The sequence below is a fragment of the Ornithorhynchus anatinus genome, chromosome 11, assembly GCF_004115215.2.
Source record: "Ornithorhynchus anatinus isolate Pmale09 chromosome 11, mOrnAna1.pri.v4, whole genome shotgun sequence".
In the NCBI taxonomy this organism is placed as follows: domain Eukaryota; kingdom Metazoa; phylum Chordata; class Mammalia; order Monotremata; family Ornithorhynchidae; genus Ornithorhynchus; species Ornithorhynchus anatinus.
In genome coordinates this window covers 12377713-12397273 of record NC_041738.1, presented here as the reverse complement: position 1 = coordinate 12397273, position 19561 = coordinate 12377713, and the positions used below count along the sequence as shown (strand labels likewise).

Sequence of the window (19561 nt, the reverse complement as noted above, 5' to 3'; positions counted from 1 at the left end):
TCTAAGTGACCTGCCCATGTCCCACAGCAGGCTCGTGGCAGAGCTAGGATTAGAACCCAGGTCTTTCTGCCTGCCAGGCCCGGGCTCCAGCCACTAAGCCACACTTCCCAGTCCCCTCCAGCTGGGAGCCCTGGGCCTCTGCCCCCCGCTCCCCGCGTCTGACCGTGTCTTCCCGCCGGGACCGCAGCTGCAGAACCAGGAGACGGTGAGGACGATGCTGAAGAGGACCGAGGCGGAGCTGAGCCTGCGGGTGGCCGATTCCATGCGCAAGCAGGAGGACCCGCTGCAGCGCCAACGCACGCTTGTGGAGGAGGAACGGCTCCGTTACCTCAACGAGGAGGAGCTCATCACGCAGCAGCTCAAGTGAGAGGCTCCACCCGGGCGTGGGGGTTGTTTTTAATGGCTTTTGTTTAGCCCCTACCTCGCGCTAGGCACTGTACTACACGCCGGAGTAGAGACGAGGTGATGGGGACGCATAGGCCTCATGGTGTTTTGGTTCGGTCTTTTTGTTATGGTGTTTGTTGAATGCCTACTATGTTCATAGAAGCAGTGAGGCTTAGTGGAAGGAGTGGGGAGTCAGAGGTCGTGGGTTCTAATTCCGGCTCTGCCACTTGTCAGCTGTGTGACCTCGGGCAAGTCACTTCACTTCTCTGGGCCTCAGTTACCTCATCTAGAAAAAGGGGATTGACTGTGAGCCCCAAGTGGGACAATCTGATGACCTTGTATCTACCCCAGCTCTTGGAACAGTGCTTGGCACATAGGAAGCGCTTAACAAATACCATCATCATCATCATTCATTCGATTGTATTTATTAAGTGCTTACTGTACAAAGCACTGTACTAAGCGCTTGGGTAGATACCAGCTAATGGGGTTGGACACGGTCCCTGTCCCACATAGGGCTCACAGGTTTTTTTTGTCATTTTCTTTTTTTATGGTATTTGTAGGGTACTTGCTGTGTGCCAGGTACCGTATTAAGTGCTGGGGTAGATACAAGTTAAATGGGTTGGACGTAGTCCCTGCCCCCACATAGGACTCACAGTTTTGTTACGTTATTTTTTTTAATAGTATTTGTTTAGCGCTTACTATGTGACAGGCATCGTCACATCGTCCTGGGGTGCATCGTGCTGGGGTAGGTACAAGATAATCGGGTTAGACACAGTCCCTGTCCCACACAGGGCTCACGGTCTCCATCCCCATTTTTCAGATAAGATAACCGAAGCACAGAGAAGTGAAGTGATTTGCCCAAGGTCACGTAGCCCATGAGTGTGGGACTGTGTCCAACTTGTATCTACCCCCAGCGCTTAGTACCGTGCCTGGCACATAGTAAGTGCTAAACAGATATCATAAAGAAACAAATACTATTGAAAAAAAAAGAAAAGAGGCCAAAGGAGGTGGGAAGGTAGGTTGGGGGTGGCAGAGGGTCAGGTGTGGTTCCCAGAGAGAAGCCTGGGAGTGATCTGGGGTCACCCCCCGGCACTTCCCTCTCCCCTCCCCTCGCCCGCCACCTGGAATGGCTGTGTGGTTTCAGTGACCTGGAGAAATCCGTGGAGAAGATCCAGCGGGATGTCCTCCACAGCCACCGCCTCATCCCGGTGCCCGAGCTGGAGGAGAAGGCCCTGCTGCTGCGGCAGCTGGGGGAGACGCTCACCGAGCTCAAGGGTGAGGGAGTGGCGGGGGGCTGGTGGGGAGGGCCGGGGGGGCCGGGGGGAGCCGAGCTCCCCAGGCCTGACCCCGACTCTCGCCCGGCGGCCCGCAGCGCACTTCCCCGGCCTGCAGAGTAAGATGCGGGTGGTCCTGCGGGTGGAGGTGGAAGCCGTCAAGTTCCTGAAGGAGGAGCCGCACCGCCTGGACGGGCTGCTCAAACGCTGCAAGAGTGTGACCGATGCCCTGGCCCAGGCCCGCAGGTCGGCCCCCTCCCCCCCCCCCACGCCCACGTCGGGACCCCTGGAATGGCCCAAGCCTAAGGGCGTGCTCCCCCTCCCCCTATGCTGACCCTGGACCTCACCTCAGACCCCATGGTCCACCTGAAGGGGAAGACCAGAACAGAAGGGAAAGAGAGGGCCCAGAGGGAGTGGGCAGTGATATTCCAGGGAGGCTTCCTGGAGGGGGAGGCCGGGAGCCGGGCCGCCCATCAAAACGTCCCTCCCCACCCTGTTCCCCCCCGTTTCCTCCCCCAATACTGCTCTTCCCCATCCCTCTCTCTTTTTTTTCCACCTTCTCCCCTCCCCCCTCCTGACCCGGGCAGGCACGTGGATGAGGGGGCGTGGCCACCCCCCCACACCTTGCTTAGTCAGTCCCCCAAGAAGATGGCAGCCGAGAACGACTTCGGCAAGAGCCTGGACTTCGAGTTGCCCACCAGCCCCCCACTGGCCCTTCATGAGCTGGGTGGGCAACTGGAAGGCCCACATGCCCCAAAAGGAAGCAACCCCGCCCGGGGCCCCGATACCATGCCAGCGAAGGTGACCAGTGGCCCGGACGCTCCTGGCAAGAGGAGCGTGGACAAGGCCGTGTCCGTGGAGGTACCTGGGGATGACCAACGAGCCGGGGCGTGGGGAACCGTTCCCTCCTTCTTCTCCCGAGGACTGGGGCCAGTTGACCGTTTTTAGTGAGCGCTTACTAAGCACCGAGCACTGTGCTAAGCTCTGGGGAGAGTACAGTATAACAGAGGTGGTAGTCACTCTGCCTGCCCGCAGTGAGTTTACGGTCTAGAGGGGGAGACAGACTTTAATATAAATGGGTATGTGCGTGTGTTGCGGGGCTGGGGGGGGGGGGTGAATATCAAGGGCCTAACGGTGTAGGTGACACAGAAGGGAGAGGGAGATGGGGAACTGAGGATTTAATCGGGGAGGACCTCTAGGAGGAGGTGTGATTGGAGTGGGACAGAGTGCCAGATCAGAGGGAGGATGTGGGCGAGGGGTTGGTGGTGAGATAGATTGAGGTACAGTGAGGTGACTTTTGGAGGAGTGAAGTGCGTGAACTGGATCGTGGCAGGAAATTATGGAGGTAAGGTAGGAGGGGGCAAGGTGATCATCTACTTTAAAGCCGGCTTTTCCGTTTGATGCGGAGGTGGGTGGGCAACCACTGGAGGGTCTTGAGTGGAAAGATGTGGACTGAACCGTTTTTTTAGCAAAATGATCCAGGCAGCAGAGTGAAGTGTGGCCTGAAGTGGGGAGAGACGGGAGGCTGGGAGGTCAGCGAGCAGGCCGGGTCACACCACGCTTCCCTCCCCCTCATCCCCGGCCCACCTGCCTCTCCTAGGGTCTTAGTCCAAGTCTGTCCCCACCCTTCATCCTCCCCCAGGGGCGGGAGCCAAGACTTGAACCATTCTGGACTTTTTTTATGGTATCTGTTAAACGCTTACTACGTACTAAGAACTAAACGCCGGGTAGATACAATCTAATCAGGCTAAGACGCAGTCCGTGTCCCACATAGGGTTCACACTCTTAATCCCCATTTGACAGATGAGGTAACTGAAGCCCAGAGAAGTGAAGTGACTCACCCAAGGTCACCCGGCAGTCAAGTGGCAGACCAGGTTTAGAACCCGGGTCCTTCTGACTCCCAGGCCCCAGGTTCTGTCCAATGGGCTTCGGCTGCTTCTCCTTCTGGGCGCTTTCCTCCTGTCCTCTAGACTGTAAACTCAGTGTGGGCAGGGAATGTATCTCTGTATGGCATAGTGGACAGGGCACAGGCCCGGAAGACATAAAGTCATGGGTTCTAATCCCACATCTGCCACTTGTGTGCTGTATGACCTGGGGCAAGGCAGTTCACTTCTTTCTGCCTCAGTTACCTCATCTATAAAGTGGAGATAGACTGTGAGTCCCACCTGGGGCGGGGATTGTGTCCAACCCGATTTGCTCGTATCCTCCCCAGTGCTTAGTACGGTGCCTGGCACGTAGTTAAGTGCTTAACAAATACCGTAATTATATCGTTCTCTCCCAAACGCTTAATACAATGTTCTGAACACCGTAAGCGCTCAATGAGTACAACTGACCGACAGACTGACGTAGAGAGGGGAAGGGGCCGGTCCTAGGTCCGGGATCTAGGATTCTCACACATTCTCCCTATCATCCCGAGTCGGAGCCGGGGGAGCGGAGAGGGTGAGGGCTCGGGCCGGAGCTTGGGGGGGCAGGGGTCGAGCCCGGGACCCCTCCGTGCCCGCAGGCAGCGGAGCGTGACTGGGAGGAGAAGCGGGCGGCCCTGACGCAGTTCAGCACTCAGGACATCAGCCGCCTGCTGGAGGAGACGCAGGCCGAGCTCATGAAGGCCATTCCCGACTTGGACTTCGCCAGCAAGCACAAGGCGGGCAGTGGGGGCAGCCCTTCCCCCACGCCCGAACACAAGCCCGCCAAAGCCCAGCACGGGCAGAAGGCCAGCGCCCGCGTGGAGCCCAGCGGCCGGCGGGGCTCAGGTGTGCGGGGGACGGGTGGACGGGTGAAGCGGGAAGACCCGGTGGCAGCCCCAACGCGGTGGGCGACTCTGGAGTGGGCCAGCTCCGGGCAGGAGGACGGGCTGAGGAGGTTCTGGCATCTCCCCAGGGGAGAGTGTGCCCGGCCCCGGAGACAGGGGCAGATCAATCGATCAGTTATAATAATAATGGTATTTGTTAAGTGCTTACTATGTGCGAGGCACTGAACCTAAGCCCTGGGGTGGTTACAAGCAAATCGGGTTGGACACCGTCCCTGTCGCATGTGGGGCTCCCAGTCTCAGTCCCCATTTTACAGATGAGGTAAAAGAGGCACAGAGAGGTGAAGTGACTCGCCTAAGGTTACGCAGCAGACAAGTGGCAGAACTGGGATTAGAATCCATGACTTCTGACTCCCAGGCCCGTGGTCTATCCACTAGGCCATGCACGGTATTCATTATGATTATTATCATTACTATTAATGAATACCGTTAGCATTAACGTTAGCAATTAATATCAATTATTATTATTATTATTATTAACATAATAGTATTTGTTGAGCATTCACTCTGTGTCCAGCACTGTTCTAAACCCTGGGGTAGGTACAAGCTAATCAGGTTGGACGTAATCCCTGTCCCACGTGGGGCTCACAGTCTTAAACCCCGTTTCACAGATGAGGTAACTGAGGCCCAGAGAAGTGAAGTGCAAGGTCAGACTGCAGATAAGTGGTGGAGCTGGAATTCGAACCCGGGTCCTACTGACGCCCAGGACCGAGCTCTGTCCTCTAGGTCATGCTGCTTCTCATGTACTGAGCGCTTACCACGCTCAGAGCACTCTTCTAACCACTCGGGAGAATACGATTTAAGAGAATTAGCAGAAACGTTCCCTGCCCGTAATGAGCTTACAGACCACCCACTGAGTGTGTGATCCTGGGCTTTCTGATATTGTTATACCGTTCTCTCCCAACCGCTTAGTACAGTGCTCCCCATACAGTGAGAGCTCAATAAATAAGACTGATTCTGCTGGGAGTCAGAGTCGCCTTAGGAGCCGGGGAACCAGACCCCCGCCCCAGCTCGGGCCACTGAGGCTGGCACCCTGACAGCCCCCCTTCCATCGTGCTTTCTGCAGACGAGCTGACGGTGCCCAGGTACCGGACGGAAAAGCCTTCCAAGTCGCCGCCCCCACCCCCTCCACGCCGGAGTTTCCCCTCCACCCATGGGCTCACCACCACCCGCACCGGCGAAGTCGTCGTCACCAGCAAGAAGGATGCAGCATTTATCAAGGTACTCCTTGCCCGGGCCCTGCCCACCTGGGTCCTCCCTGGGGACCAAAGGGGGCCCTCTGCACCCCATTCTCTGCACTCTGCCCCCAGCATTGAACACTTGACATCAAGGGGGGGCATCTTTCTGGCACCCAGGGGTGGCATAGGGGCACCAGTGCCAGGGTGGGCGAGGAGCAGCGAGGGCCATCGGGGTGGAATGGGGTGTAATGGGCGCTGACGGTGGGGCGACTCTCACAGAAGGCGGAGTCGGAGGAGCTGGAGGTGCAGAAGCCTCAGGTGAGGCTGCGCCGGACGGTGTCCGAGGTGGCCCGCCCGGCCTCCACGCCCCCCATCATGGCCTCCGCCGTCAAAGACGAGGACGACGAGGAGCGGATCGTCGCCGAGCTGGAGGTGGGTCTGGGGTCCCCAGGCGTGGCCGTGAGGGGTGCAGACCGTCCACCCTGCACCTCCCGCCCGGGCCCTGGGGAGGCTGGAGGGGCAGGGAGGGGAGAGCGGGAGCCCCGGTCCCGTCCTCAGCTCTGCCCCGTGCCACCGGACGGCCTGGCCTCCAACCCCATTTCGGCCCCGCTCCCCTGGAGGTCCGAACCCGGGGCCCCGGCTCGGGGGCCCAGGCCGAAACCCACAAGGTGGCCCTGGGGAGGGGTGGGGATCTTGGCCCCCGGGCGCTCAGACGTCCAAGGAACCTGCCCTCGAGGGGTAGACCGGCTCGGATGGGACAGGGCCCAGGGAGTCGGGGGACGAACCTTCTCCGCTGGGGAGGGGGTGGGGTCTCACTCCACTTTCATGCCCCCCATCCACCACCCCCTTCCATGCCTCCCTCTTTCTCCTCCTCTTCCACCTCCCTGCCCACTCTTCCTCCTCATCCTCCCTGCCCTCTCCTCCACCTCCCTGCCCTTTCCTCTTCCTCCTTTCTGCTGTCTCCTCCTCCTCCTCTACCTTCCTGCCCATCCTACTCCTCTTCCACCCTCCTGCCTACTCCTCCACCACCCTCCTGCCCCCTCCTCCTCCACCTTTCTGACTCCTCCTCCACCTTTCTGACTCCTCCTTCTCCTCCACCTTTCTGACTCCTTCTTCTCCTCCACTTCTTTGCCCCCTCCTCCTCATCCACCCCTCTGCCCCTCTCCTCTTCTCTACCCCCACAATGAAACTTGAACCAAAGACCCCGGCACCCAGCCCCCCGCCACCACCTCACCGATACTCTTGGCCCTTCCCTCCTCAACCTCCAAACCCGTGGGCGGCTGGGGCCCTCCATGCCCATAAGCAGCTTTGCCCATTCTCCCCCCGGGCCGGCCCCTATGAGTTGTAGGTGGAGGGTCCTGCCCCGTCTGGGACTCCCGACCGCCCCTCTGCCCTCAATGCTCCCGACCTCTGACTTCCCAGGTGTTTGAGAGAAGCTCCATGCCCTCCCTACCCCCCATGCCCCGCTGCCAACTGCTCCCGGCCTCCAGGCCCCTCTCGGGGCCCCCCAGGGTCTCGGCCCTGGGTCCCGGATGGAAGGTAAAACCGCGCCCCACCCCCCAACTCCTGCCACCTCCCCGCTCTGCTGCTGCTCCTCTCACTGACCGGCGTCACCCTCGGCCTCTGTCCTGCCCTTCTCCGGCTCTCGGTTTAACACGCTGACACCGCTCACTGTCTCTGCGTCCCCTCCGCTGACCCCCTCGTGACCGAGACGGGCACTAGACTCCACACCCCCTGGGGACAAGCCTGCCTGTGCCCTCCCCGGCCTGGCACAGCCCCCTACACCTCTTCAGGTCTTGAGATCTGAAAATGACCTTTGAGCCCAGGATTTAGGAAGGGCACTGCTGGGCGCTGGGTAGCTGTGCCTGGGCCAGTGACTGCCTCAGCGGTGCTCTTTGCCAGTGTTCCTTTCAGCAATGGCAACCAGGGAAGGTATCTCTTAGCCTCCGTTCCCAAGTTCTGCTGGGTCCTCACTGGGGTCCCTCTCCCCATACTTCTTATGATCAGGAACTCCTTCCTGTTGTGTAATTTCTATCCCTCCTGCTGCAGTCAAATCGTCTTTCCTCTTACTCTGTCCCTTGTGCAACTTGAGGGCTGGGGTTCCTGGCCCTGCATGATGGTTTTGCAGTTTGGGGTTTGGGAGGAGTGGGTTGGGGGCGAGGGGAGGGTGTGTGTGTGTGTGGGTTGCGTTCAATCATATTTATGGAACACTTACTGTGTGCAGATCACTGTACTAAGCGCTTGGGAGAGTATGCTATAGCAATAAACGGACTGATTCCCCGCCCACAATGAGCTTATGGTCTAGAGAGGGAGGCAGACATTAATATAAATAAATGACAGATATATACATAAGATCCCCACTGGGATCTTACAGAGGCCCCTGACAGCTGAGGGTACAGTGTGCCTGGGGCAGCTCCCAAGGATCAGAGGGCACTGCCAGGCCTCTTTGCTGTCCAAAGTGGTGTGCCCAGGAGGGGAGCAGGGCAGTGCCTGCTCAGAGTGCTGGACAGCTGGTGAGAGATGTGCCCATTCTGGAGAGCAGTGCGTTGGCCCTGGGCTCCCTTCCAGAGTTCTCTTGGCCTGGCAGCTTTCCTGGTCCGCCCGGGCCTTGTCCTCCGTTGGGAGGTCTAAGCCAGGTCGGTGAGACTGGCCCCGTGGACGTGGTTGGGCTCAGCTGCAATACCGAGGACAACTCTTCCCTCGGGCGCTGCCCGAGGTCCTGGGGGGCAAAGGCAAGTTAACCCATCTGCGCCCCATTGTGCCATCAGGCAGTGGAGACTGGTGGGCATCATGCCAGCATGGGCATCCTCACCGGGAGCCTTCCACGAAGCTTTGTCTCCCAGGCCGGCCAGGTAACTCCATGGCATGCAGGGGGGAGGGGGGATGTGCCCGCGTCCGGGTCTTCAGCCGGAGGGAGGCACTAGATATCCGGCTACCTCAGCTTGAAGACATCCTGTCGTCCGAGGGATTTGGGTTGCCGTAGAGGTCTGAGGGTGGCAGGGCTTCACCTAGGGATGCTGGTGCCCACGGTCCGGCTCGGGTGCTGGGGGAGGTGGGGAGCGGGAGAGGGAGACCCGGCCTTGGTTGCCAGGCAGTGCGTGCCAGGCAAGGTTGGCAGGACCAGCTAGGAAGGCTGTGGTGCCACCCCGGGAGTCGCGGGTGTGGGGGGGTCTCTCCCCAGCCTCCTCACTCACAGTTCCCCCTTCGTTCCCCCTCCAGGCGTCTTCCCTCCCCAGAGCCTTATGTGTCCCCCAGATCGTTCTCACTCTGTGTGACCCCGTCCCCGCGACGCCCCCAGAAGAGGTGGGCGTGAGAAGATGCGACACCCTGCCCCCGCGGGCACAGAATGACATGGAGGAAGAGGGTCATAAGGTGGGGACTCCAGCCCATCTGGGGGGCAGCACGTCGCTCGGCCTACTCTTGCCAGCTGCAGCACTGTTGGCCCCGCCGTGCCATCTGGCGGCCCCTCACACCCCCGAATCTGGAAACGGCGAGCTGCCAGAAAAGGAGATGGCAGGATTCGGGGCTACTGGCACTGAGATCTGGGCACCGATGGAGCATGACGCCCGGCCGCTCGGAGAAGAGGGAAGGGCCGATCCTCGTGCCTGGAAGCCCGGAGATGGGGAAGATGGGGACCGGACCTCCAGCGTCCAGAACCCGGGCACCTCCCTGGGTGAGGACCCCGCCATGGGGGCCCTGGAAGAGACCGGGGCTGCCCGGACAGGAGACCGAAGTCAAACGATCCCCTTGGAGGAGGCCGAAGGGGAGCCTGGACCCTTTCCAGACCAAGGTGCCCGCTCCCGGGACCCCCGGGTCACCCTGCTGCCTGGCTCAGGCAAGGGCAGGGGCGAAGTGGGGACGTGGCCTGAAGGTGGTCCCCCTGTGCCGGTCCCGGCCAGACAGCCTCGTAGCCAGCGCCTGGACAGTCTGGAGGAGATGTTCTGGGAACTGGAAGCCACGCTGAGCAAAATGGAGGCCGGGACCACCGCTGCCCTCCACCCCGTCCGCTCGTTGCTGCACACCCCGACCCCGAAGACGGCACCGCCAGGGGCCCGGACCCCTTCGCTGCGTTCCGAGGGGCCCGCATCCCACTCGCCCTGCCTGCAGGTGGATGCCCATGTGTCTCTTCTCCTTTCACTGTGCTGTTTTTGGCCTCCTCTTCTGGAAACCCTCTCCTTCCAAGCCGGCTGGGGTTCCCTGCTGTCGGGGGGCAGGTGTCTGGGAAGCTAGATTCTTCCCCCCAACTCTTCCCCTCACAAGGTCTCCCCGGACCACTCAACCATCCACCAGGAGCATCGGGAGCCGGGACCTCCGACCCCCTTTCCTGCCTCAGGCCCACCTGCCCCTCTCCACCTCTCTTCTGTACCCACCGTGCCCCCTCAGGAAATAAAACTGCTGCTTGCCCTCCACCCACCGCTCCCCCACATCTCCCAACTTCCCCGGCTCTGTCCTTTCTTCTCCTCGTCTCTGTCTCTGGCTCCGTTGTCTCCCGCTTTTTGCCTCTGCGGTTCTCCTCTCTCAGCCACCTCCTTTGGCTTGGTAGGTATCTCTCCTCGGAGCACAAGAGTTCTACCTCGGGATGCCAACTGGGGCACCTACAGGGTGCTGTTGAAGTAGGGTAGCGGGTAGTGGCAGAGAGAGAGAGAGAGACCCCGTGGGAGCTGGGTTGTGGGCAACTCTGTGGCCCATCCCAACCTTCCTCCCACGTCCTCTGTCTGGGAGCAGATGCCCTTCGGAGGGCTCCTCTCCCTTCCCGCCCCCCATGGGAAGACGGCCTTTTGCGGACTCTGCCCGGTGCCGCTCCAGCCGCTCGGGGCGACCCAGGGTGGTCCCTACCTCCCTGCCTCAGGTGAATGCTGACCCGGCCGAGAGGGAGACGGGAGGCCTGGGCTTGATTTCCCAGAGCAGATGGGTGCGGTCCGGAGGGCCCAGGACCTCTCCAGCCCGCCCGCAGAACCTCTGCTGGGGTGGGCTGGGTGGGGCAGTGGGAGGGCGCCCACCCTACCACCCTGTTCCCCTCTCCCCCCGCACCACCAGGCACTCCCGTCCCTCCCCTGTCTCCCTGCAGGGCGGTGGCGGGGGCGGGGGTCCGGTCCCTCCGGCGAAGATGGGCAGCCCGGCTGGCTCCCGGCTGAAGCAGAGCCCAGCCGGCAGCGGCCCCGACAAGGGCAAGCACGGGAAGCAGCGGCTGGACTATCTGCGGATCCAGGGCCAGCCGCCGCCGCAGCCGCAGCCGCAGGTACCCGTCCCGGCGGGGCTCGGGGTGCCGGGTGGGAATCCCTTGGCGGCCAGGCCGCGGGACGAGGGGGTCCCTCGTCGCTTCAGGCGGGCAGGGTGAAACGAGAACTTTGTCCCCAGGGCCCACCCTTCCACCTCCCTGCTCTCCCTCCCCCTCACCTGCACCTTGTCCCCTTTCCATGTTAGCCCTCCCCCCCCCCCCCCCGCTGCCCGGTCCTTTAACATTCCCTTTCCCTCTGCCCTTCCTGGGAATTTGGCCGGACACTCCCAGGGACCCCCTAGCCCAGTCGGACCGGGGGATGGATCTTCTGCCCAATTCTGCTGGGCATTCCCAAGGATCGCCTCTGGAAGGGGCCACCACTCCACCCAGACCTCAGTTTACCTTTACTTCTGTGGGCCTCACCTTCTTCATCTGGGAAATGGAGTTTAACTATCTGTTCTCCCTCCGCCTGAGGCTCTGAGACTCGTGTAGGACAGGGACTGTGTCCCACCTGATTATCTTATATCTGCTCCATCTCTTAGTATAGTGTTTGGCACATAGCACTTAACAAATACCACAATTATCATTATTGCAATACCTTGCGGCCCTGCGATGCACACTCGTACTCACGACCAACCATTCACACTCAAACACACACACACACACACACACACATAAGCACAGGAGGCAGGAGGAGACTGATGCAGAGTCAGGGTGAGATGTGGGTAACTGCTAAAATCGGTGTGGTAGTAGATTGGGTGGATAGGAAGGGGTGGACCCTAGAGATGCTGTGAAGGTAGAACTGACAGGATTTGGTGACAGACAATGTGTGGGTTGAATGAGAGGGATAATAATAATAATAGTTGTGGCATTTGTTAGGCACTTACTGTGGACCAAGGACTGTACTAAGTGCTGGTGTAGATATAAGGTAATTTAGACAGAGTCCCATTCCAAGCGCTTAGTACAGTGCTCTGCACATAGTAAGCGCTCAAAAAATACTACTGAATGATTGAATGGGGCTCACGGTCCGAGTAGGAGAGAGAACAAGTGTTGAATCCCCATTCTATTCATTCATTCATTTACTATTAATTGAGCACTTACTATGTGCAGAGCTCTGTACTAAGTGCTTGGGAGTGTACGATGTAATAATAGACAAAGTTCCCTGCCCACAGTGAGCTTACAGTCTGCAAATGAGGAAACTGAGCACAGAGAAGTGAAGTGACTCATCCAAGATCACACAGCAGGCAAGTGCCAGTTCCGGAACTAGAACACAGGTCCTGCGACTCCTGGTCCCGTGCTCTTTCCTCTAGGCCGTGCTACTGTCTCAGCGTGAGATAAATCAAGGAAGGTTTGGGGCGTGTGTGGGGCAGGGGAGATGGTGGTGTCTACAGCGATGGAGAAGTCTGGCTGAGGTCAGCCTTTTGGGGGGGAGATGAAGAGTGCTGCTTGGACACATTAAGTTTGAATTAGTAGTAATATTCTTAAGCGCTCATTGTGTGCAGAGCCCTGCACTAAGCACTGAGAGAGAATACATGGGTGAGAATTAGACACGGCCCCTGTCCCTTTAAAAGGCTAAGTTTGAGATATCACTGGGATTCCCAAGCAGCGATGTCCCTGAAGGCAGGAGAAAATGCAAGACTGTAGAAGATAGAGGGCAGGACTAGAGAGGCATATTTGGAAATCATCTGTATAATTGAAGCCTTGAGAGCGAATGAGTTCTCCCAGGGAGTGGGTGTAAAGGGAGAATAGAAGGGGACCCAGAACTGAGCCTTGAGGGATTCCCACACATAGGGAGTGGGAGGTAAAGGAGGAGAAGCTTGTGAAAGAGACTGAGTGGTCAGAGAGCTAGAAGGAGAATCAAGAGAGGACAGAGCCAGTGAAGCCAAGGTTGGACAATGTTTCCAGGAGAAGGGGGTTGGTCCTCAGTGTCAGAGGCAGCTGAGAGGTCAAGGAGGATTAGAGTAGAGTAGAGTAGAGGTTGTTGGATTTGGCAAGAAAAGGAAGTCATTGGTGACCTTTGAGCGAGCAGTTTCCAGGAAGTGGAGGGGATTTTCCGGCCCCTGTGGACCCATAGAAGAATACACCATCCTTTGTCAAGGATAAAACACAACTATGAAGGAATGCTTTGCACACACAGGTATGTACGTGCACACACACACACACACACACACACACACACACACACTATACCCCCCCACCTACCTACACACCTGATCCTTAGCTGATCTCACCCCCCCCCCCCCCCCCCCCGAGGCAGGATGGCCACTGCTTCACCCATCTGGGCCAGGGGGCCAGCAGGGTTCAATTCAGGAAATCACTGTTTGTGCCAGGCCAGGGGAGAGGGTAGGGGCTTCTGTCCCCCTCCACGAGGCTGGAATCCTCAGCATCCGAGCTGCCCCCCGTCCCCACCCTTCCCTCGCTCCCCCTAACTTCCCCACCCCAACTAACTGGACTGTGCTGACCCAGTGCTGTGCATGCTCAGTGTCTAACATTTCACTTCTATTTCCTCCCCTCCTCCTCTTCCTTCCCCACCACCTTCACCCCTTTTCTCCTTTCCCTCCCCATCCCTCCCCTTGCCTGGGTGTGCATGGCCCGGGGTTGCTTGTGTCCTCTGTGTGTATTTGTGTGTGTGTGTGTGTGTGCGTGCGTGTGTGCGTGTGCCTTTCTGGCTCTCTGTTTCCTCCTCTTTGATTCGGGATCCCCATGCCACATGCCTCTTTGGGTTGGTTTGAACGCCTCTCTCTCCTCGGGGGTGGTCTCTGTCTCGGTGTCTTTCTCTGTGTCTCTGCCAACTCTCCTCCTCTAGTAACCCATGTGTGTCGTCAGTCTCCCCTCATGCCTTGCCAGTTCCTGTTGGTTCAGTCCCTGACCTCAGGCCCCAGCTACCGCCAGATCCATCTGCTTTTGGGCTTTTTTTCTTTTTTCTGTTTTAGTTTCTATTGATCAGTTATGGACTCTTCTTCCCCACCTTTCTGGGGCAAGTGGTGTGACCTCCCCCTCCCTTCCTCCCGCCTCCTCCTCCTCCTCCTCCTCCTCCTTGAATCTTGCTTTTCTTTCTAGGCCACTAGAACACCTAAAGAGACTAGCGGACTGAATGAGACCCCGAGTCCAGTCTCAGAAAAACCCTCCTCGTCCAGAACCTCCATCCCTGTATTGACTTCCTTTGGGGCAAGAAATTCGTCTATTTCGTTCTAAAGGCTCCTTGCCAGCTCTTCCTCCTCTCCCCCCGCCCCTCCTCCCTTTGCCCCGTCGATCCTTCTCGTCTCCCTTCCTTCCTCCCTGTCCTCCCGCCCTCTTCTCCAGACTCGGTGGGAGGGTTTGCCACGGGTCCTTCTCCTTGTCTTGGTGTATTCGGTGTTTTGGTGGGTTTTTTTTAATTATTCACTTGTAATTACACTTCTTTTTTGTAAATGAAAGGAAAACCAAACACACCAGGCGCACCAATGTCCCATTTCAATATGGCCGACCCTTTGGGTCGCTTTCCGTTCCAATACGGCTGACCCGTCTGGCCACTTCCCATTTCCATACGGCCGACCTGCCATTCTCTGTTTCTCCTCTTTTTATCCTCCTCCTCCTCCCTCTCTTCCCCTCCCTACCACCAACACTTCCTGTTTTTCCTCTGACCACCCTCCCCCATCCTCTTCTCTGCCCTGGCTCACCGGGAACACCGAAACGAACTTCCGCCTGGACCTATGACCGTCAAACAACGAGGACTCAGAGTCGTGAGGCGCCCCTTCGACCCTCTGTGGAGAAGGACTGGACGATTAACTTAAATAATGGGTTCTGGGGTGTGGGAGAGAGGGCAGGGACCGGAGGGGAGGGAGAGCCGGTCCGGGGAAGAAGTGGATAGAGGTGGACCTGACTCCAAAGACGTCTCCCAGAACTGAGACCTCTACTGTTTAAGCCTGCCTCTGCTGCAGCACCTTTCCCACATTCCTTAGAATTTGTTGAAGCTCAGTCAGATGGGCAGGGGCCTGGGAGTGGTGAAGGGGTCTGTATCTCCCTCAGGGACTCTGGGAGGGTCGGGGGAGTGCGAGCCAGCCGGAGTGAGCCTCCTGTCTGTCTGTGAGCGTCTGGATGTCAGTGCTGCAGCAGGGGTGAGGAGAGCAATAAAGAGAGGCCAAGGGCCTTCATCCCTGGCCCAGTTTGGAGTCGGGGCCGGCCAGGCTGCAGTTGGCTAGTGGGAAGGGGGCTGCCGTCTTGGATTTCTTCCAGGCCGAGGCCAGTGGTTGGACCTGTAGAAAATGGCTCGGGCGAGCGGGGGCTGGGGCTCGACTCCGAAGTCGTCCAGGCTGTGTATCTGGGCTTCTGTACCTTAAGTTTCATAATTTAGCACTTTAATGGCCATTAACTTACTTTAAAAGGGGTCGAGGTGAGTGGTTTGCTGTGGGGAAATAGGGGCGAGGATAGCAGTGGGGAAGCAGGTCTAGGCAGTATAGGAGAGGGGAGGTGGGAGAAGAAGAATGGATAGGGGAGAGGGAGGCAGGTTAGCGAATCAGGGTTCCCGTCTTGACCCGTGACGCTGAGTACGCCCAGTGCCACCTTCACCCTGTCTCTCCTGGGCATGCCCCTTCCTTCCTCCCCTCTCTTTTACTGACTGTGTTCAATCCATCCCCTACAAGAGCTGGGAGGCCGAGTTGGCCAGGTAGAGAGATGACAGTGAGGGAGTTGAGGGCTTTTTGAAGTAGGAGGTGGAGTGGGTCTAGGAGAAAGGGGTTTGTGAGTATGGGGCGAGGGAACGTGAGGCTAGTCAGCAAGGGTGGGACTGTCTCTCCCCTCCCCTAGTAACTAATAATATTGTGGTATTTATTAAGCACTTACTATGTGCCAGGCACTGTACTAAGTGCTGAGGTGGATACAAGCAAATCCGGCTGGACAGTCCCTGCCCCACGTGGGGCTCACAGTCATATCCCCATTTTACAGATGAGGTAAATGAGGCAATGAGAAGTGAAACGACTTGCCCGAAATCACAGAGCACACAAGTGGCAGAGCCAGAATGAGAACCCAGCTGCCTCTGACTCCCAGGCCCATGTTCATCCACTAGGCTGCTTCTCATTTATTGAGCGCTTACTATGTGCAGAGCGCTGTTCTAAGCGGTTGGGAGAGTGCGGTACAAGAGAATGGGCAGGAAAGTCCCCTGCCCATAATGAGCTTGGACTACCCACGGAGTCTGTGATCCTGGTCTTCGGATATTGTACTGTACTCTTCCAAGCATGTACTACAGTGTTCTGCGTACAGTAAGTGCTCAATAAATATGATTGAATCTGCTGGGAGGAGCAGGGCATTCAATCCCCTTCCCCACCAAGAGTCAGAGTCGCTGTAGGAGCTGGGATTGGGTGCAAAATGGAGAACACAGATGGAGAGAAGTCTGGGGTCTCAGTTAAGGAAAAGTGGGAATGGCGTGGGAGCGGAGGATTCGGGCAGAGAGCGGCTAAATGGGGGGAATTAGAGAATGGGCGGAGATGAGGAGGGGTCCCTGTGTCCCAGGGTAAATAGCGGGGCAGGCCAGAAAAGGCACAAGATGGAGGTGGCTGAGGGGGTGGGCATCCCCAGTGAAGAGGTGGAGGAAGGAAGGGTGTGTAGGGAACAGAAAGTTTCCAAACGCAAGAGAATGAGCACAAAAAGTGATGAAAATGAAGAGTACGACAGGGCATCGGGAAGGAGGCAGGTCAGTACATATAAGCACAGGGGTGGAGGGCTCACGGGGACCAAGCCCCCTTTCCTTCCCCCTCACCCGACCCCCCACCCCCAACCTCCCAACCTGAGTCTCCCTGGCTCGGCCCTAAGGCACCTGCCGGCAGACACCCCTTGGTTTGCCGCGTCTAGATCTTTAACCTTATTTCATTTTCTGGAGAATTCTCATTTCGTTTTGTTTTATTTGATTTTATAGATTCCCTTCATTTTTGTACAAAGCCGAGCGAGTGTTTTGGAAAATAACAAAAGAAGAAAAAACAGTAAAAGGAAAAAAAAAATCACAGACAAATAAGGGACTCCTGATGCAATTAGTACTAATTGCAAAGCAACTCTTTACATTGAAGTGAAGTGTCTTAACATTTTATATTGTTTTAAAAGATATATTTACATATTATATATATAATATACGTAATATAAATATATATATAAATATTTAAAAAAGAGAAAAAGCGACAAAAAAGAGCTCTCTTCCTGTCTGGTGTATTGGGGAGTTGGGGTGGGGGGCAGACTACGCCCCCTCCCCGCCTCTTCTTCTTCACCTCGTCCTTTCCTCAGCTGATGTTTGTCGTTGTTCAGTGTAAATGGTTTGGAAACGGTTCAGTTTGACTGCTCAGAAATAGCCGCAGGAGGGAAAGGGTGGGGGACCTGGGGGGTCCAGGGTAGGTGGTGGATGGGACCTACCCTCGCCCCTCACTTTGTTTTCCCCCACCCCTTCCCCCCCACCCCCAGCCAACTTGCTGGCTCTCCCCTCTCCTGCACCCCTGCAACTCCCGTTCGGGATGCTAGGTAGAGGAGTTCTCCTGTCTTGGTTTCTCATTTCCTGCTGGGTGGTAAATAGAGGTGGAGGAGCAAGCTGTCTGTAGCATCTTGAATCTTCTCTGGCCTCTGGCCGCATCCCTCGCTGACCACCAACCCGCCGCCCGAGGCCAAGGCTTTTGGAGAGTTGCCTTCTGCCTACCTCTGCCGTCTCTCTGGGTCTCCCTAAGAGGGCTTTTCAGCTGACAGAGGCCTGGGGCCTACAGTCCAGCCAGTCCCACCTCACCTGCCCGGACTCTGGCCATCCCACCGAGCGGCCGCTTTCACCCCCCGCCAGAAGCAGCTGCATGTTGTTGGGGAAGGCCGACGGGAGACGCCTGGGGAGGAAGAGGGAGAAGAGGGTAGAAGGGTCCCACTCCTCCTGAGCGACCCTGAGATCAGGGGCATCAGAGACCCCACCCCCAAAGGGAGGATCGGGGCTGGATGAGCTTGGGGATCCAGACACCTTCAGCTGGCACTCTCCGATCTGGCCAGATGGAGGTGGGGAGATGGTGTATCAGGCTCCTGTTATTGTGCTGGGGGGGGGGGGGGTTCTATTCTGGGGACCACCTCCATGAGAGTTCAGCTGGCTCCTCACCCTTTGCAGTGGTCATAACTTGCTGTTTCCATTTCTAGTGTAGAACCAAAGTTTTCTAACCAGGGGAGGGGCAGGCCAGACTGGAGGCATGGGCGGGGCGGGGGTGGGGGGCAGGGGTGCCCTCCTGGAAGGGGGCAAAGGGGCTGCCATGGTCCCTGGCGGCTCTCTCCCCATCCTGACTTCCAGGACCGTCCCAGGTGGGGGCATCAATCCGGAGCCCTCCCTGACCCTGGCAGAGGGGAGATGTGGGCACCCCATCCACCAACTCCTCCCAGCCTGGTTCCTTACCAACCCCCTGCCCAGCCCGCTCTGAGTGCTTGTGTGCACCGCCCTCCCCCAAAACCCAGACAGGCAGAATTACATCTATACTCCCCCCTCCAGAGCAGGGTAATTACCAGCTGCCCCCTCTGTACCAGCCCCCTCACCCCGCCCCCTGCTCTGCATGCCAATCGATCCCCCCCCCCTCACCGCCACCCGGCGTGCTGCATGCTTTCCTCCCTGCTTTCTCTCGTCCGTCCTTGTGGTTTCTAGAGCAAAATCTAAAAGTTTTCAGGACCCTTCCGGGGAGGGGGGCCGGAAGCTGGAGCTCTTGCTTGGACTTTTCGGCCTTACCTTTCTCCTCCCTGCCCTTCCCTCCCCTCAACCCCAACCCCTGCTCACGTGCCCACCCCCCCCAACCTCGGAGGCTCTCAGGGGGATTTCGGGCCATGGGCTCCCCCAGTGGGGTCGTGTTGGTGTATGTTGTGTGACTGCCTCGGGCATTCTGTGACAACTGTCGGCATTGTATTAGGACAATTTCTAAATGGCAAAAGGTTACTGTTTGACTTCCCTCTCTCCTTCTCTTTTCTAATGCCTCTCTTTCTCTCTCTCTCTGGGTTTCTCCCTTTTCTTTTCGGTTTTTCTATTGGAGTGTTTGGCTTTAATAAAACACGTTTCCTTTCCCCTCCTGCACCTCTCTTCCCCCCTCTTGTAAGGGGCTGGTGTCTGACTGGTTTTTTAATCGAGGGCGCCGCCAGATCCAACGGGTTGGGGGAGTGTGCTTTTTTGGAGTTCCCGATGAGCTCTTGAGGGGGGTAAGTTGCCTTCAGGTGGGGGTGTGCAGAGGGAAATCCCCCCCTTCCCCAGATCGCGGAGTGGGGGAGAGTTAACGCCATGGGAATATCAGCTAGTGGAAAAAGTGTGGGCCTGGGAGTGAGGAGACCTGGGTTCTCCTGGATGACCCATGCTAAGCACAGTGCTCTGCACACAGTAAGTGCTCAGCACAAACCACCGATGGATTGGCTTTGGACAAGTCACTTCACCTCTCTGGGCCTCAGTTTCCTCATCTATTAAATGGAGGTTAAATATCAGTTCTCTCTCTCAGATTTATCCAGATTGCAGGCAGGGACTGTGCCCCATCTGATTACTTTGTATCCCTCCAGATTGGCACCGTAGTAGGTGCCTAATAGACACCAGAGCTAGAGTGTCCATACAAGATGGACCCCAACCAGGACACTGTTGGCAAAACTTAGTCACTCTTCTTTCCCAGCCTCCTGCAAAGCAGCCCATTCATTCATCATTCAGTGGTATTTATTGAGCGCTTACGGAGTGCAAAACACTCAGTAAGGAGTCCAT

At 57.5% G+C, this 19561-nt stretch overlaps 1 protein-coding gene across 4 annotated transcripts in view; it reads left to right on the top strand.

Moving 5' to 3' along the window:
- SRCIN1 (SRC kinase signaling inhibitor 1) overlaps positions 1-15689 on the top strand; it is a 66808-nt gene extending 51119 nt beyond the window's left edge. The window contains exons 12-21 of one of the 4 annotated variants that reach the window (XM_039913493.1): positions 188-363; positions 1529-1659; positions 1757-1904; positions 2246-2519; positions 4162-4408; positions 5531-5685; positions 5922-6074; positions 7065-7181; positions 10711-10881; positions 13921-15689. In XM_039913493.1, the coding sequence (XP_039769427.1) occupies positions 188-363; positions 1529-1659; positions 1757-1904; positions 2246-2519; positions 4162-4408; positions 5531-5685; positions 5922-6074; positions 7065-7181; positions 10711-10881; positions 13921-14055 (1707 nt within the window). In that variant the 3' untranslated portion in view covers positions 14056-15689. Of the gene's footprint in view, positions 1-187; positions 364-1528; positions 1660-1756; positions 1905-2245; positions 2520-4161; positions 4409-5530; positions 5686-5921; positions 6075-7064; positions 7182-8410; positions 8495-8861; positions 10571-10710; positions 10882-13666; positions 13787-13920 lie in introns of those variants that run through there. The other 3 variants (XM_039913495.1, XM_039913492.1, XM_039913494.1) reach the window with 3 other exon arrangements.
- The last annotated feature ends 3872 nt before the right edge of the window (positions 15690-19561 follow it).